Source organism: Python bivittatus, unplaced genomic scaffold (assembly GCF_059951505.1).
Source record: "Python bivittatus isolate LINGU-HERP-01145 unplaced genomic scaffold, Pbiv_v1 ctg000480_np1212, whole genome shotgun sequence".
Taxonomy (NCBI): Eukaryota; Metazoa; Chordata; class Lepidosauria; order Squamata; family Pythonidae; genus Python; species Python bivittatus.
This window is the reverse complement of record NW_028277075.1, coordinates 70,655,389-70,672,363: the sequence shown is the minus strand read 5'-3', so window position 1 is coordinate 70,672,363 and position 16,975 is coordinate 70,655,389. Positions and strand designations below refer to the sequence as shown.

General features: G+C 41.9%; 2 protein-coding genes across 3 annotated transcripts in view; one reads left to right on the top strand and one right to left on the bottom strand.

Annotated features, from left to right (window-relative positions):
* Positions 1-16,975, top strand: part of LOC112543099 (zona pellucida sperm-binding protein 3-like) — a 41,073-nt gene that overhangs the window by 18,777 nt on the left and 5,321 nt on the right. Inside the window, exons 1-3 of one of the 2 annotated variants that reach the window (XM_088146243.1) lie at positions 4,198-4,492; positions 5,422-5,570; positions 16,353-16,465. The gene's annotated coding sequence lies outside the window, so the exon portion shown is untranslated. Of the gene's footprint in view, positions 1-4,197; positions 4,493-5,421; positions 5,571-16,352; positions 16,466-16,975 lie in introns of those variants that run through there. The other variant, XM_088146244.1, reaches the window with a different exon arrangement.
* On the bottom strand, positions 972-12,215 carry LOC112543289 (cobalamin binding intrinsic factor-like). Its single transcript, XM_088146235.1, has 9 exons — positions 12,135-12,215; positions 6,699-6,875; positions 5,385-5,528; positions 4,570-4,725; positions 3,981-4,162; positions 3,708-3,894; positions 2,745-2,880; positions 2,267-2,385; positions 972-1,144 (listed from the first exon to the last, which is right to left on the bottom strand). Exons 1-9 carry the CDS (start codon positions 12,199-12,201, stop codon positions 1,083-1,085), a joined length of 1,230 nt encoding a protein of 409 aa, XP_088002361.1. The 5' UTR covers positions 12,202-12,215; the 3' UTR covers positions 972-1,082.

The following is a 16,975-nucleotide window of genomic DNA, read 5'->3' as shown; positions in this document are numbered from 1 at the left end:
ATTGAAATGATCTTAGGGTCTTTCCCCATGTGAACCTCCTGCCAGTATGAGCGTACCTGCCCCGGCAGCACCTTGTTTCTCCCATGTTTCCAGCCTGTGTCTTTCATCTTGTTCCCAGCCCAGGGATGAGATTGGCTAAGTTGTCCTTAGCGGCACCAGTGTAAAAGTACTTTTTCCCCTTTCAAGCCAACAACATTTAGTGGCAGTCTCAAGGTGTACAAACATTAAACCATTACCTATTACTTTGAGGCAAATTCAGGTGAACAGTAGTGGTTAGATCAGGACTATTTCTGTAATTTTTTTTTTCCTGTTGGGTTGTGGTTGGTTTTATTTCTGGTATATTGTAAACCACCTTGAGTCTTTTGACATAGGGCGGCATCAAACTGGCTGAATAAATGAATGTCTAAGGTGGCTTGTCGCTTGCTTTAGTGGGCAATCTTCTCTTTGAACAGCTGTTACAAAAAACAGAGTGCATTTGAAGACAAGAGTTAAAAGAGAAAACAGTTGTCTGTCAGCAGTAAGTTAACCAGAGAAAAAAGTCATCTTTCCCATTTCAGTAAGATCTATTAATTTATTTCTTAGTATTTATTCAGGAAGATACATTTGTATTTCAATTATATTAATCTTGTTTAAATTTGTATTCATATATTTAAGTGAGCATATGAAAGTGTTACTCAAGTCTCTGCCCTTTTATTTTGGTTATGTTTCAGCTGGCCTCTGGGTTTTATTTATTTAACTACATTTTGTACGTCCATCTTTTCTTTCCCTATGCTCAATATATCCCTGGCAACGTGTGATAAATATTTGGCAGTCTTTTTCAAAATAGAAGGTTTTATCAGTGTTATACTGTCTTTTAATCTACTGTTGTCTAGCAAAAATGATTTACTTTGTGAATGGGAAAGAGATTGGTGCTTTGCTGATATCGGCATTCAGTTATTAAATCATCTGAAACATACACTACATAGCACACATCAAATCAGCATTTTTATTGTCATCTTGCCATATCTTTTTGTCTGAAAGGGCAATCTTCTGATACAAAGCAGGCTTGAATCTTAGTCCTAGGTCATACTGTAAGTGATAGCTCAGTATCTAGTGAGATTGGCCACAATTTGCTCATTATCTCTCGGTTTGTAGCTGCCAACACCTGCAAACAAAAAAATGTGATGTTGAAAGGTGGATAGTGCTCCCCAGATTTTATAAGCCTTAATTTGTGCAGATGTTTGAAAACCAGTTGTAGATTAGATAGATGCAAATACTCAGCTGCCCTCCATAGATGGCCATAGCCAGCCATGATGATGAAAAATGATGATATGCATACAGTATGCATGCTGCAGCTGCCATGTGAGCCCAGCCAAAGACACAGCTGCTTTAAAGAGTAGAAAACAAGTACTACAGCCATTCTTTGAGGTGCACTGAAGCACCTTTTTAGAATCAAATCCAAAGCATTGCATAGTCCTACATTCTATAATGTAGCATGTCTCAGCTTTATCCATATGTATAAATGAACCTCACTGGATAATGGTTAGGCAACCATTCATTATCCCAGTTAGTCTTCTCAGTCTTCAGGGTTCCCTCTGTCTCCTTTGAATTTTCACTTCACCTTGCTATTGTACCCCTCAACCTCTTCTTTGACTTCCTATTTCATCTTGATGCTTTGCTCAGTCTTTTTCTGGGACAACACTTCAGCCCTAACTTCAGCATTTGATTGATGCCCTTGCTAATGCAACTGTCTTCCTCGACTGTGGGCTGAGTTTATTAACAAGACAATAACCTTGATTTTCTTGATTTGCATATCAGTCACTACTGTCAGTAAGTAACATCTGTATACAGTATTATGTTTCCTCTGTGCCCCTTGCCTTTTGGGAATTGTGCAATTGAACAGGCTCGCAACCGGCTGCAGCACCTGGCAAATCTTGTCTGGGCTCAAAAGCTAAGCAGGGTCATGGCTGACTCGTCTCTGGATAGGATACTTCTAGGAGATGCCAGGGCTGTAGGCCAGGCTGGGAAGGTGAAAACATATTCCAGAAGAAGGCAATGACATATCACTTCTGTGTTGCAGCTGAGAAAACTACATGGATATATCCATGAAGTCATGAGGAGTTGAGCTTGACTTGAAGATTTTACCATCAGAACAGGCATCAACCTAATTTTTTTGATCTTGTTCATTATTATTATCCTACAGCTGCATATTCCTTAGCAGGTTAATCATAATTAATATAGGAGAAAAATGTTGCAGTTACCCTTCTTCCCAAGATAATATATATACCTTGTTCAAGGGGTGTTTTGCCACTGAGGAACTGCCAGTAGGTCTTTTCATTGGTGCTGGCTTGGAGGCCATTGATAGAGGTGATCATGGGGCCCCAAGATGTCTCCTCTCTTTGAAAGCTGCAAGAAGTGAAATTCATTACAAAAGTAGCAAGAAAGGAGGATGGATTAAGAAAATGGTGAATTATATCATAGTAATTTAAGAGGAATATTACACACACACAAAAGAAAAAGGGAAAAAGAAAAGATCAGGAAAGTTATAGGTGAAAATAGTTTATAAAAACCAAATGTTGAAATATATCCAGTCTTCCCCCCAAAGCCAGGAAGTAGTGTTTAAAATTCGTTGATAAAATATTGAAGTTGCACTTTTTCTTGAATTGGAAATTTGAAAAGTTTATGTAGTTCACATCCTGAGTTGAACAACCTCCCTAAAATGTCAGAGACAGCATCTTTAATGATCCTATGAGGAATCTATTTACCTGAATTCACTTGGATTAGCTTGTTGAGCTGCTTCCAAGGCAGCGAGCAGCACAGAACCCTTTGGCACTTTCACAGTTATGGAAAGCTTGAAATGAGGTCCTATTAGTTCATTGCTTACTTTATAATGCACTGTTACTGCAAAGAAAGAGAGGAGAAGGCAGGTGAAATTACTCATTACACTCTTAATGTCTACTGGCAGTCCTGAACCTGCACAGCTGAGATGGGGGAGAGCCAGTGACGTGAGCTGAGACTTGGCGGCAAAAATTGGCATGCATTTAAAGATGTTCTAACTGTATGCTACTTTTGGTCGGAGTTGCAATTGTTTTTCATCATTATGGAGGAACCGTTAAGTAGAAGCTGCAGATCCAGAACACTGAGTTAAATGGATCATTCCAGGCTGGGCAATCCACGGCCCCCCTCCCTTTTTTTGTGGATCCTAGAGACTTTCAAATTAAATGAAGAACTGCCAAGCTTTTGTGGCATAACTTTGTGAAGGATTGTGTGATTGTTCCTAATCTCATAGGCTGCTAAATGGCATTACTGTGTTCCCATCCTGCTTCCTGCAAACTTTGGGCTCATCAAATAAAGTTTTTGAAGTTTGGCTAAAAAATTTTTATCCTTGTTTCGCATATCTGATTGCTCCCCTGTTCAGGGAAGTGTTCCAAATGTACTCAGATGGAATAAATATTGCCTGGAAATAGCACTGTCCCTCTACCTCCAGCCTCCATCATTCCCTTTCTTCCAGAATAGCTGTTGTGTTTCTATGAACTCCAGATAAGCAATAACTACAAAGCTGTGGCTTTTCCCGGTGTGGAAACGTGGTGATGGGGGAAGGGGGATCTACAATGCAGGCTCATTTAGGCCTTGTCTCTATCTCACTAGCCAAAGTTGCTGCTTTTCTCTCCTTCAGAGAGCAGAGGAGGTGCCAGAGGAGTTTCTTCCCATTGAAGAAGCTGCCTTACCATTTTCAGAGGTACAAGTGAGACCCCTCACATCCAAGTATGTTTTGCCCACAAGAGAAGGCAGGATCTGAGAAGCAGCAGCTGGACGGCTAAAGGCTCCCTCAGTGACTTGATGCAGGACTTCTTTGAGGGTCTTTTCGCAGTTCCATGAATTAGGACTGTAGAACTCCGAAGTGACACTGAGAGCCTGGAAATCAGCAAGAGAGAGAGATGCTCAGCAAGACTCCGAGAGATGAAGGCCCGATTCCTGGATTCTCTTCCCTTCAGATGTACCTGCATTGCGAGGCCAGTGCTATAGATGTTTCCAAGGATACCATTGTTCTGCTGTTCATTAAGGATTTGCTTTGCAATCAGGGCCAAGGCATTTTGTAGAGTTCCTGTTAGTTTGCTCTGCTGAGATGAGACCCTTCTTTCATACACGCAGAACAGGGCCAGACTTACCACAGCACCAGTATCTGTAAATCACATAGGACAAGGGATCGCCCAGTGAAAAGAAAGTCAGGAGTATTTGCCAGTCCAGGAAAAGTGAATGTCCTCTTTGGTATAAGTGCTGGACAAGCAGATATCAGAGAGAAGAAGGCCAAACAGAAACAGGCTGTTTATTACAAGTTGTCATTGTGGTGGAGTAATGGATTACAGAGATTCCTAGCTTATCAATCACTTGCTCACCAAGAAGCTCACTGGTGCTCCAGTAATCATTTCTCAGTCCAACCTACTTCCCAGGATCATTACCGTGTACTGTTAGGAGGGCTATCCTGACGTCCTTGGAAGCTCAGAGTAAAAAGGTAATTTAAAATCATATTCAAAAATCTTATGTGTGTGTGTCTGTGTTGTGTCTGTATGAAGCATGGAATGATCTTACCTACAGAGAAATGACCCTGGAATTGGAAACGATTATCCAGGGCTGCGTCGGCAAGGGCAGAGGCAGCTGTTTCAAGTTCTGGACTTTTTTCCACACATAGAGCCAAAGTATCTAGAGCCAATTGGTAGTAGGTTGTCTTGGGGGTCCTAGTAGTATCTGAAAGGTAAATAGGTTTATGAGTTACTCTGTGTCTGGTCACAGAAGATGTCTACCCTTCACCCATTACTGTTTGGAGGTTCAGTTCAAAACATAGCAGAAATAGAAAAGTGCTATTAAAGTATGATTGGAGAAGGAGAGATCTGAAATCAGACACCTGATGTACATCTGTAGGACTCCAGTGCAATTTATAACCCTGATGGTGCAGGATTCTAAATCACATGAAATAACCTTTCCTCAACTAGCGCTTTCCAGATCTATAGACACCAGTTCCAGAATTCCCCAGCTGGCAACTGAATTGATTCAGTTGTCATTTGCATTGTGAAATAGGGAAGAAACTAGATTCAACTTTTCTGGGGAAAAGTTATCCTAATTTGTTTTAAGGATGTTTGTAGGCAACTAAAGTTGCACTAGTCTTTCAAATATAGAAGATAAAATGTTACTCGTAACTGGGACAAAAAACAGATATTGCCAAGCTGGCTAAGAGAATAACTACAGCATAGACTGAAGGATGGGCATTCCAATTCAGCTGAGTACCATCCTTGCAAAGCAGTGGTGGGGGAACAGCACACAGAATTGGATCCATGCATTAATCATCCGAATTCTTATCTTCTCATCTGAGTGAAAGGCAAGAATGTAATGCCCATTTGCCTTATTACCAATATGCTTAATCTCGTCCTTTGTTTTCTTCTCAAGGACTTGGACCAGGTTGACATGTTTTTCTGGCGTGCTGACATCAGTAGGATTCTGACAGGAGGATCGAAGAGCTAGGACATAAAGGGCCACTTTGCCAGAAGACATCTCTGCAAGAAAGGAGGAGAGAGGACAGAGACCACAAAGATTGGGTAAGTGATCCTTTGGGAGCAATAATGTACCCTTTCCCATCCGCACCAGAAGTCTAGAAACTGCAAGCAATACATCTGGGAAAGTTGTCTTAAAATTGGAGATATAACTGGAAGCCCCATCTGATTCTTCTTCCTTGCAGACATTACAGAATCTTCTGGTTGATTTTTTAAAGATAAACCAATGATAGCTTCTATGGGCTAGAGTTCCTGGTGTCAAATGCATCAGACTCTAGTCCATCAAAGCCTAGACCCATATATGGCTTCATTAAAACAAACTCACAGTGGTTATTGTAATTTCAGCTCCAGGAAGACAATCCTTCTAAGCCTTTTAATGAAAACTGTTTTGCTTCTGCCATGAAGTTCTTAATTGCTGTTTTAGATCAACAGTTGGAACCTACTGTTTTTAGTCTGTTGAGAGATTTTTTAACTGCAATTTAACACACACTTACATGAGAGCAAGATTCCTTAGACTTAATGAGATTTTTCTCTAAGAGGACAGATTGTAAATGTTTATGTCATTCAACAGACTGTGTGCTGTCTGGAAATTTATTTTAAATATGAGATACAGATTCTGAGGATACTACTCAGTGAACATTGATCATTAATTTTGTTCCACGTGATTGGGGAATGTGGCCCCAGAGCGGATTTAGGGGACAAAGGTGGGTTGCTTATATATAGTATGGGACTTTGCTCCTATTATGTCCTATACTTAAACATCTATCTTAATAGTTGTGTAACAGGCAAGCGTTTAGCAGATGAACAAGTGTGGAAATACAGTGATGATGAAAATGTCACCATTCAGAGTTCTACCTATTATACTGCCAAGAAAAAACCTTAGCGGTAATTCTGGAACTTAGTGTTATTTGATTTTGGGAAGTATATCTTAGTCAAAACTGGGATGTACTAGTAAAAACAAAACAAAAAACAGCAACAACAACACAAACCTTCATAATATTCCTCACAATTGGATAGGCTTAGCAAGTTAGCCACAGTTATCAAAAGTGACAGCTGAAATACTATTTCCATGTTTCCCTTTTTACAAAATGGAACAAAGTAAAGATCTGAACTGGTTTATGTAGAAACCATTCAGCTGGGTTATGTAGAAGCTTCTCAATTCAGGCATCGTACCTGTTCCAGCTGTGTCTTTTATCTGCTGCACCAACTGCGTTATCACACTGAGGTTGTGGTCCTCAGCCAGGTTCAAAGCAATCAGGACACTGGGATCAGGTTGACTCTGCAGGCTGGCCCAATTTTCCAGTTGTGTCTGGATGCCTCTAACCAGCCACTGATGATCACTGGGGACAGCTAGAACCAAGACAGCCAGAAGTTTATCAAGAACAGCACTTGTTCCTAGAGAACTCTGATTTAGCTTGTTAGTGAAATTGCAGTTCAGCCTCAGAAATTGTCCCTATTATATATTTCCTCTGCATTTGGTTGCGTTTGGGGCTCCTTTTTTGCCCACCAAAATGTTTGTGCCCAGTAGTGAATGCTGTAATCACAACAAGGATTACTTCAAATACATTGTCTGTGATACATCAGTGCACTGTCCATGGAGCTGAATTGTTAATATTTGTGTAACGGACCTGTTATTAATAAATGTTTCCAGAGCCTGCCTGGGTGAATTTATCTCCCTTTGGGCAGAAACTTTGGATATGAAACGTATCACTAATGGTGGGCAAAAAAGGAACAAGAGCTGTGTTTTTATAGTCTGTATACATTTCAGGTTTTCTCACTTTTGTCTCTCTTGGTACTTCTTTTCTTCAGACTGCGGCTATCCACAATTCTGAGCTTCAGCCTCAACTACTGTATGTATGTAGATAAAGCAATCTTTGACTAAACTCCAGCCAAGGGGTTGGATCCAGTCCAAGATTGCCATCCTATACACCCTCATGCAGGGCTTAGTCACGGTTAACGCAATGCAACTTACTCTTCCCTTGCTCTGTCTAGTTAAGCTGAACTGAAGTCTCACTGAAAACAGTGGAAGAAAATCAATACAACTTTAAGCCCCATTATTTTTAGTAGGAACTAAGATCAGCTAAGTTAGCCGTGGGGACGCGGTGGCGCAGCGGCTTAATGACGCTGAAAGTTGCTGGCCAGAAATGGTCGACGCTTCAGTGGTTCGAGTCCAGCCTTCGCGTTAGCAGGGTGAGCGCCTGTTTCCTCCCCAGTTCCTGTCAACCCAACAGGTTGAAAACTCACGTGAATACATAAATGGGTACTCTCACTCCGGTGGGAGGAAAAATGCTGGCGGCGCCTTGCAAAAAGGAGTCGGGAGCAGTTGTCGGTAAGCGCGAAAAACCGCGCACGCCCGAAAAGGGCGCGAAGCAACGGAAACCCCGCCTCCTGCGCTCGCCAGCTGGGCTCTGCTCTAGGAAGGAGGCACTGGCAAACCACTTCCGAAACACCTTGCCTTGAAAACTGCAAAGGACTCGTCCAAGCAGTCACTGCAGAGTCGATAACGACTGAGCGCAGATAAAAAAAAAAAAAGTTAGCCGTAATCCAGTTCGATACATGTGAAGCATTTTGCCATTGAGACAGAGCTGGCACTATGTTTTGAGTTTTTGTCTGGCTTCTTCTGATAGGCTACACTCCTATTCTCTATGTCTTCTATTGACTCACTGGGATGAGTGAAAGCTGGCAGGTAGCAAATGAAGTTATAGTGATGGATTTGGGGGAGCTTAGATGGGCTGTTAGTCGTGATCTCTAGAGAGATGCTTCCCCAAGTTCCCAAGTCACTTCTTATATTCTCTGATAACTCTCCTGAAGCCACAGACGTGGCCTTCCCATCTGCACTCATTGGTATGCATGTCACGTGAACACAGACATTTGGAGGGCTACTAGGATAGGGAGGACTGCACTATGGTTTCCTTATGTTCCAGATCACATAAGGGGATAAACCAGTTTCTGCATTGTGCCACTTTATTTTTCTAGGTAAGTGATGATGTGGCTGGATGCTACATCAGTATGGAAAACTATTCCAGTACTTAGAAGGCTGGTGTGCATGCTGGCTTGGGATTTTCAGCTCTGCCATTCGGTCAGGTGGGAATCAGATGAGAGAAAGCTCCTCTCCGATGCCTGGCTTTTATGATTTATGAGAGGAGGTAGCTGGGCACAGCTTTTAGGCTTCCTCATTAATGATGTGTGGAGAATAGGAATTGGCAGTGATGGACTTGGCTCAGTTTCACATTTCAATTACCTTTCTGTACAAAACTATTTCCATGAAGGAAAGTTGCATCGATATTTCATTCAGTACACAAACATTAGAAATGTTTACATAGATACTAGAGCTGTGCAAAGAGATCTTTTGCACAGTGCATTAGTGCAAACAAAGCACTTCCTTTCAAAGTGTTAAAGCAGCTATGTCCTTTACAAGGCCCATGTGGCTGCTTCCAAAGTTCTCCCCAGTTGTCTTTATTCATGTGCAGACACTTCTGATGAGGCTGTCAGTGAAGTAATGTGGCTATGCATGTACGTGGTAACACCTGGGGACAACCTTTGAAACAGCTGTATGAGCCTTGTAAAGGACATAGCTGCCTTAACAGTTTAAAGAGGTACTTTACAAAGCATCTCTTTTGGATACTTTGTAGAGACCTAATATCACTTAACTATAGGGTTAACCCCACCCCCGCATGACTACAATGACCACCCAATTTGGTGATGTCCAAATGTGTTGGACTACAACTCCCATCATCCCTCATCCAGATTAGCCATCAAGTTAGGGAGAGGCATCAGGTCAAGGAAGGCTGATTCAAGAGGAAGATTGACTTGAAATACTTACAGCAAATTCCCAAAGAAACGGAAGTGACTGTAGAGAACACACATGGGATAATAATGAAGAGGAACACTTTGGGCTATGATGTGGGTGTGCCCTCTCTTTTAGGCAAAGACTTCCTTAATGTGATAGAATATTGGAAGTCAAGGTGAAAACCTGTTCATCTTTCTTTATATGGACTGCTGGGACAGCTCTGGTTCCTCCCTCCAACCTTTCACCTCAGAATAGCCACTTCATTTCTAGCAGTGTTGACTCTCCTTTGCTTATCTCAGTTTCCTCAATATTGTGTCTGAACTGGTTTGACAAGGGGATGCCAAAGAACAGAACCTTTAAGAGAAATTGGTGGGGCAGATGTACATATTACCAGAAGGAACACTATTTATGTAACTTGCCAGGCTGTTGCACACCACCTGTGAGAGAACAGCCACTTCCTAAGAAAGCATTTGTTGAGTCATGGATGTGGCACATGTTAATGGGTTGGTGGGATAAATTCCATGGAAGAGAAGTTGTGTTGAGAAAAGAGGGAATTAAGCCTAATTGGACCTGTCCCTCCAAGCTTTCTTGTCCAGGAAAAATAGCACTGTGTCTTCCTTCATGGTCCATGCCTTAAAAAGCTAAAGAAAGTACATTGCTATGCTATGCTGGAGAAATAGGAGGGATGGTAATAGAGCTTCCCCAGCCCTTTCACCACCATCCATATGTCACTGCAAATGCCAAAACCATGCCTCTTAAACATAGACTATTGCTATAAATAATCACACATGCAGAAATTAGGCTCTTCAATTCTGTTTTAAAATGCTGGTGTATCTGCAATGGGGGGTGGGGGGGATAGAGCCATGTGGAAAAACACAGTGTGACAATTATTGTAGCAATGTCATGGAGATACTAGAAGCCTCATCAGAAATGAGTGATCTAAGCAGATCATGACTGCAGAAATGCAACCTATTATTTTGAGCTGAGCTCTCTGGAGGATCAAAGGCTTTCCCAGCTCTGTGTCTGCGGGTATCAAAGCTTAAATGGAGCTTTTGTGGCAATTTCTCCAATTACTAAGTGAGGGAAAGGAACTGTGCACATGTTTAAAGTTACTGTAATTCTGCTGGTATTGTACAGACTCTAAAACTGAGCAGGTTCTGAAGCTGAACTGACGTTTCCTAATTTCATGCAAGGTATAAAAAGCCTACATAATCTGATGCTAAGAAGGAGCTGTGAACCTCCAATATCAGTTTTTTTTGCAGCCACAAGTGCTATGTAGTCTTGACCAAGCCATTATCATTCCTTCTCTTCATGTTGTCTCAGGGTTATATAGGTTGTTCTGCATCAGAATAGACTTAATATATGTGAAGTTTTTTGAGTGTTGTGAACTAAGACAAACGAGATAAATATAATTATCTTATTAATAACAGAAATATTTTAGAGCACTTGTGGGAAAACAATGTATCTGCATCACTTCTCATCTCTTTGAGAAATGGGGAGAATGTAACCATATACGAGAAGTAGGAAATTAGTTGATATTCCCTAAACTGAGATCCAGGCAGGGAGAGATGTGGAGCCCTGCAGATGAGAACTGCTAACTGCTCTTTTGCATTCTCTCTCTTGTTTTTGCCTTCTACTGGTAAACTCATTTGCTGATTCTGAACCCTGAAGACATGCATGTAAATAGAAAGAAGAGAGGATTATCTTCCCTGCTACCCACAGAATTGGGTGCTATCCAAGGGCCCCTTCAAACCTGAAGCTTGCCTGATCCTCAGTTGGATGTAATCTACCCAAAAGGGAATAGATGCGAATGAGGGTGGAGGTGCAGATGGAGACAAGTGGAACTGACAACATTGGTCTGAGGAAAATCCAACTCAGTCTTTTAATCCAATTACTGTATTAAAAATACAACTTCTAAGAGCCCAGTCTATAGGAACTGGTACTTGAAGCTTTTCAGGGCGTGGAGATAAACTTTAGTCTGTCAATTGCTGCAGAGTCCCAGGAAATGATCTAGGAAATTATGTTGTGCAAAACAAGGGTGGATGAATGACAAGGTGTGCAATGAGTTTTAGAGGACGGATTAGTCTGAGTTCTTTCTGAGGAATCATTTCCAAAACATTTCTTTGAATGGACCAATTACTATGAGTATTCTGAGACACACCTTCTTAAGATACAACAAAGGAACTATTGAGAGCCACAGACGTTTTTTCAGTGACTCAGGAAGTCAACTAATTGCCAGGACACTGTGGCAATGGTGTTGGAAACAGAACCTGGGAAGGACAGTGATAGTGGAGATAATTCAATCTTCTTACCCATCTAAGAATCTGGTGTGTGGATAGCAGTACATAGACCTGTGCTGAACTGGAAAGAGACTACAGAAAGGTGACTTGTGTCTTAGCAAGAAGTGCTATGGCAGTAAGGGTTCCCTAAGAATCTGATATGAAATAAAGATTGGTTAGAGCAAATCTGTGAATATTCATCTTATCCTTACCATACAGATGTATTAATAAACCCTTTACCGTAGAAGGAGATCATGTTCTTCCTTCCAAGGAAACTGATGCTGAGTAAGCACTAATATTCCTGAAATGTCTCACCGCTTAAAAGTGGAGGAGATGCAGCTAACAGTAGGAAAGCAAAGATACAAGAAGTGTGAAGCTGATTCCATCCATAAAGAAGCTAGTGAGGGCTAAGTTATCACAGCAGACTTCTGGTATTGAGGAAAATGTATTGTGTTTTCTAAGAGCACCTCTTGAAATGAAGGAAATGTTGACCTGAGGAAATAGGAATCCAGATGGCAGTGTTCAGTTCTTCCTACTCACCACAGCTAAGGCAGTGCTGTCCTTGGTTGAGAAGCAGTAACAGGAACCCCACCAGAGACCTCATCATCACGCAGGGCTATCATGCAGTGTGAGGAGCATGGGGAAGTACTTCTGCAGTGATTGAAAAACACAGGCAGAAGACTCCTCCCTTGTCCTGTCGCTTTCCCATAACAGAGCAAGAGATGTTGAGCAATGCCTATTAATGTGGACATGCCCTCTAGGAAAGCACAGGCTGACAGAACTGTGATTATAAGCTTGGACTTCAATGAGACAGCCTGAAAGAAGTCTGAGTACCATTGAAAGACGACTCCCAGAGAATATTAAAAGTCCTGCTTAATATGTATAATAAAACAAGGATCAGCAAATAGCACTAGGTGGGCCCAATGTTTGTCTTGCCCATTGTCAATTCTGTGGTTAAAGGTCAGGGGAGAGAGAAGAGAAAGGTGGCAATGGGTCATCAGCAGGCAGAGAATGACACCCTTACCTTACCTCCTTTACTGGTAGAGTGAATTTGAAAAGGCACACTGGTTGAGTTTGAATGTTTTCTTTTTAGCCTCTGGCATCAGAAATACATTGGATTCTTAACCATGTACTGTACTTGGAGGCAAGGATAGATCTTGTTTCAGTGAGGGATCTTTGACATCACATGTACATCAATCCCCCACAAAGTACTTGAATATAGCCTATGATTGACTTTACTTCTAACAATCTTAAAATGATGATAATGAGCAAAACATGTCATTTAATCAGCTGTCCCACTTGAGTTACCATGGGTCCTGGAGTAACAGGCATTTCTGCATCCCCAGTTGATGGATGGATGGATGGATGGAAGGAAGGAAGGAAGGAAGGAAGGAAGGAAGGAAGGAAGGAAGGAAGGAAGGAAGGAAGTTTAGCCATCTGTCAAAACTCACTCTGGTTTTGCACAAGTGTTTTGTGCAGATCCATTCAAAGCAAGCCCAATGATCAGCTAATATAATCTGATAGTTGGCCTCCTTTGGATATATTCCTTTTGTGCACTATTCCACAAAAACACTGAACCATGTTCAAAAGGAACTTACCTTTTAGTTTACAAATATAAGGCAGGCATCACCCGCCCCCCATAAAAAAATCTTCACTGTGCACTTCCACCACAGTACATATGGGGGGGGGGGAGAACTCAGTTTGAAAGAATCAGACTCTCCTACTCCCAAAAGTAGAACGGGTCTGGAAGACTATGCCCAGGGACTGGAGGGGAGGCGCTATGTGACAAAAAGCACACCAGATTGTATGCGTACCAAAAAATATTGCTTCAGTTCCAGTACAGCTAAGAACAACTTTGGTTTAGGGCAGGTGAGGAAAGGTTAATTGAAGCATTGTTGCCCTACAGAGGTTTAGAACTTTTCCAACAGGTAAAAACCTTGCTCTCTAGGGACCAAGAGACCTGTTGTACTCAGACGCCATTGAGCAAACCTCCTTACTTAAGGGCTTGTGCACAAAGCTCCCGTGGAGTCTCAGACAGATGACACAAGGTGAAAGTCAGATTACCCAAGCCAGTTGTTGCCAGGACCTGCCCAATTTTTCAGAAATGTTGTATTCTTCTTGAAAAGGAACTTCCAACTTGGGCAACACAAAGTCAACCTACAGAGTCCTCCAGAGAAAGGAGGGGAAATTTCCTCCTACATTTGCAGATGCTCTTCATGAGCTCCTTCCCCCAAATAAAAGCGCAAGGAGAGGATTTCTTTGTTGACAATCTATTTAAATTGCCTTTTGGAGAACTCCATTGACTCTCAAGACTAACCATCCTTCCTCCTGCTTTTTTTACATATATCAGCTGATCAACGGAAGCTAATGAGGCATTGAAGATGTTCCTTAACCTTCCTTAAATGTTCCTTGGAACTGACTCTTTTCAGGGGACCAGATTTGGTTCCCTAACAGCTGTAGAGAGCAAGATTTCAAAGAAGGAAAGACCAGTCCTATGTGGCAATGCTTGTCTCCTGACACCAGCTGTGTTTGCACAACCCTGACCCAGCCCCTGTGGTTAGTTTAGGGTTCAAGGTGTCATATAAATGCAGAAAACTGGGTTAACTGAATAAACTATGGTCCAGTTACCCACTGGTAAGTATTCCAGGTGAGGGCAGCTGTCACCTGTTCTCCTGCACTGAAGCAGGAGGGAGAGATGTCTCCCAGGGCTGTCTGAGTAACAAAGAAAACACAGAGAAGAACTGGAGAGAATTCATAGTCTATCCCTAAACACTTTTATTCCAAAGTAACAATATATGCAACGGGGAGGAGCAATAAGCTCTGCTGACTTTTATTTAACTATCTTGGGATTGTGCAATCTCTAAATTTCTACAGACTATTTTTTTCTCTTGTCACTGAAGCTTCAGAATGATGATACTCAGGAAGGAAAATGAATTGCAAGCTGAGGTGCTCTATCACTGGCAAATTTCAAAGATCAACAGAGCAAGAGAGGATGGGGCTAAAACCAGAACCCAAAGTCCTTTTAAATAATTAACCCAGAAAAAGGGCTGTTCCCATTAACACCTCTGCACATATTACAAGGGAGGTGACCTCTCATGGTTGGGATCATAACAACGCTTATGGGCTGTTTTAGGCTGATGTGGGTGTGTCCCCTCCTGTCCAGTCCCTGGTCAGCCTTTTTCTGTAGCCAATCTGCTGTTGTCTCCCTACACAGTTGCTGTACTTGTGGTCTATGAGAACTATGAGAGTTGCTGTACTTGTGGTCTCTGAGAACCAATAGCACTAGATTATTCTGCTGGCAGTATTGTAAGGAACTGAACCTTTCTCAGCATTAGAGCATTTTCAACATCAGAGAGCTAGGTCTATGCATAATGCGTCTAAAGTAGGATAATTTGAGCCTGGTCATTTGTGTCTCCAATGAGAACTCTGAATTGATTTGTGCAATGATCCATGCTTGTTTTCTAGGCTGTCCACAGTATTCTCAGGAGTCTTCTTCAATACCAATGTTCAAAAGTGCCAATACTCTTTCTATCCTGCTTCTTCAAAGTCCAGCTTTCTCTTCCATAGAGTGTCACAGGGAATACCATTCTGGTCTTTGTAGTATAGACACATCAGGATATCTGAATATTTTTTCCAAGGCCTTCATGGCTGCTCTACCAAGTGCTAATCTGCAGCGTACTTCTTGACTGCTTGTTCCTTTACCATTATGGTGGATCCCAAAAGGCAGAAGCTATCTGCCACTTCAGGATCTTCATTATCAGTTCTAAGGCTGGTGTTGTACCTGCTGCCATTAGTTTGGTCTTCTTTATATTTCATTTTAGTCCCATTTTTTCACTATGCTCCTTGACCTTGCAGATCCTTTGCTTTTTTGGCTATTAGAACAATGTCATCAGCATAGCGCAGCTTCTTGATGTGTCTTCCTCCACTTTTAAAACCATGCTCATCCTCTTCCAATCCAGCTTCTCTTAATATATATTCAACATATAGGTTGAATAAATAAGGGAAGAATATATGACCTCATCTCACTCCTTTGCCAACCTGGAGCCAGTCTGTTTCGCCATGTTCTGTCCCTACTGGGGCTTCCTGAGTATCGGCCATATCAGACTGACACATGTGAGCCCTCTTCTCCAAACTCTGTTCAGTCTTCTCTGCCACCTGCTGCTGCTGTCTCCTTAAGGAGCTGTGCTATGCTGGGGGCTCTGTCGGAATTGCACAATGGTGCTAGACTGCTCAGCTGGGAGGACAGGAAGAGCTTGAACTCTGTGGCCTGGTTGGTGCAAGGCTGGAATGGCAGAACAGTGGACTGATGTACCAGGCTGAAATGGCAGGAGCAACACTCCCACCCCCATATGCACACTGTCTCCCAAGCAGAGAGTGGAGGAATTCAGAAGTCAGAATTTGCTGGCTATATAAGGAAAGCAAAGGAGAGAAATCCTAAATATGGTAGCTCTCTCTATGTACGACTGTGATCGCTTTTCATTCTTCCCAACTCAACAGAATGTTGGAGCAAAATTATGCAAAATCTAAATAATAGTGTTTGTCCGTGAGTCAGGACAGAGGTGTTAGAGATAGGATAAGGATCAGCAGGTAGAGGCAGCAATAACTTATTGAATTCATGTTTGTTTATTCAAGGATGGGTGAATGGCACCTTAAGTCAGCAGTGGGGAAAGGCCCTTAGTCATCTTAGAATATAACATTTTCTAAAAACTTGTAACAGACTTAACATTAGTTTCTGCATATTTCTTATCTGACCCCTAGCTTCTTCCAGGCACCATCCATTATAGGAACATTCTCCACTATGTGCCGCCAGCTCCAGATGGGGTGATCCGGACCAATCCATTCTCCCATGCTATCAACTGTTTCTATCCTAGGTAAGTCATGGAGTAACATGCTGGTGAGAGAAGCTAAATAGTCTCAGCTGTAATTACTCCATGTCTCTATAGATCAAGTCGCAAATACTGAAATGTGGGACTCTAGCTTCCCTCGTTTGTTATCAACAGTATTGAAAGCAGACCGAGAAGCGACTTATGTAGAAAATCTCTTACATGCTTGGCACTGGCATAATTGCCACCGGTCTCCTGAGCTCTGAGATTAATTTGAATTGGATTTGCACTTAACTGCATCTTCCCTTGTAGGAAGTTTTATAATGTCATTTATCCAACTTCCAGTGGATAAATTAGAACAAGAAGCTGATCACAAATTTTAGAAGCACTGAATTCAAAGATTGGAGTCCTAGTAAAGTCTGAAAATTTAGTCTTTCTCCACTAACACATCTGGCTGTCAAAATATTTGTTTATTTACTGTATTTATTTACCTATCATATTTATATGGCCGCCCATCTCACAAAACGTGACTCTGGGTGATGTATAGAGGACAGCAAA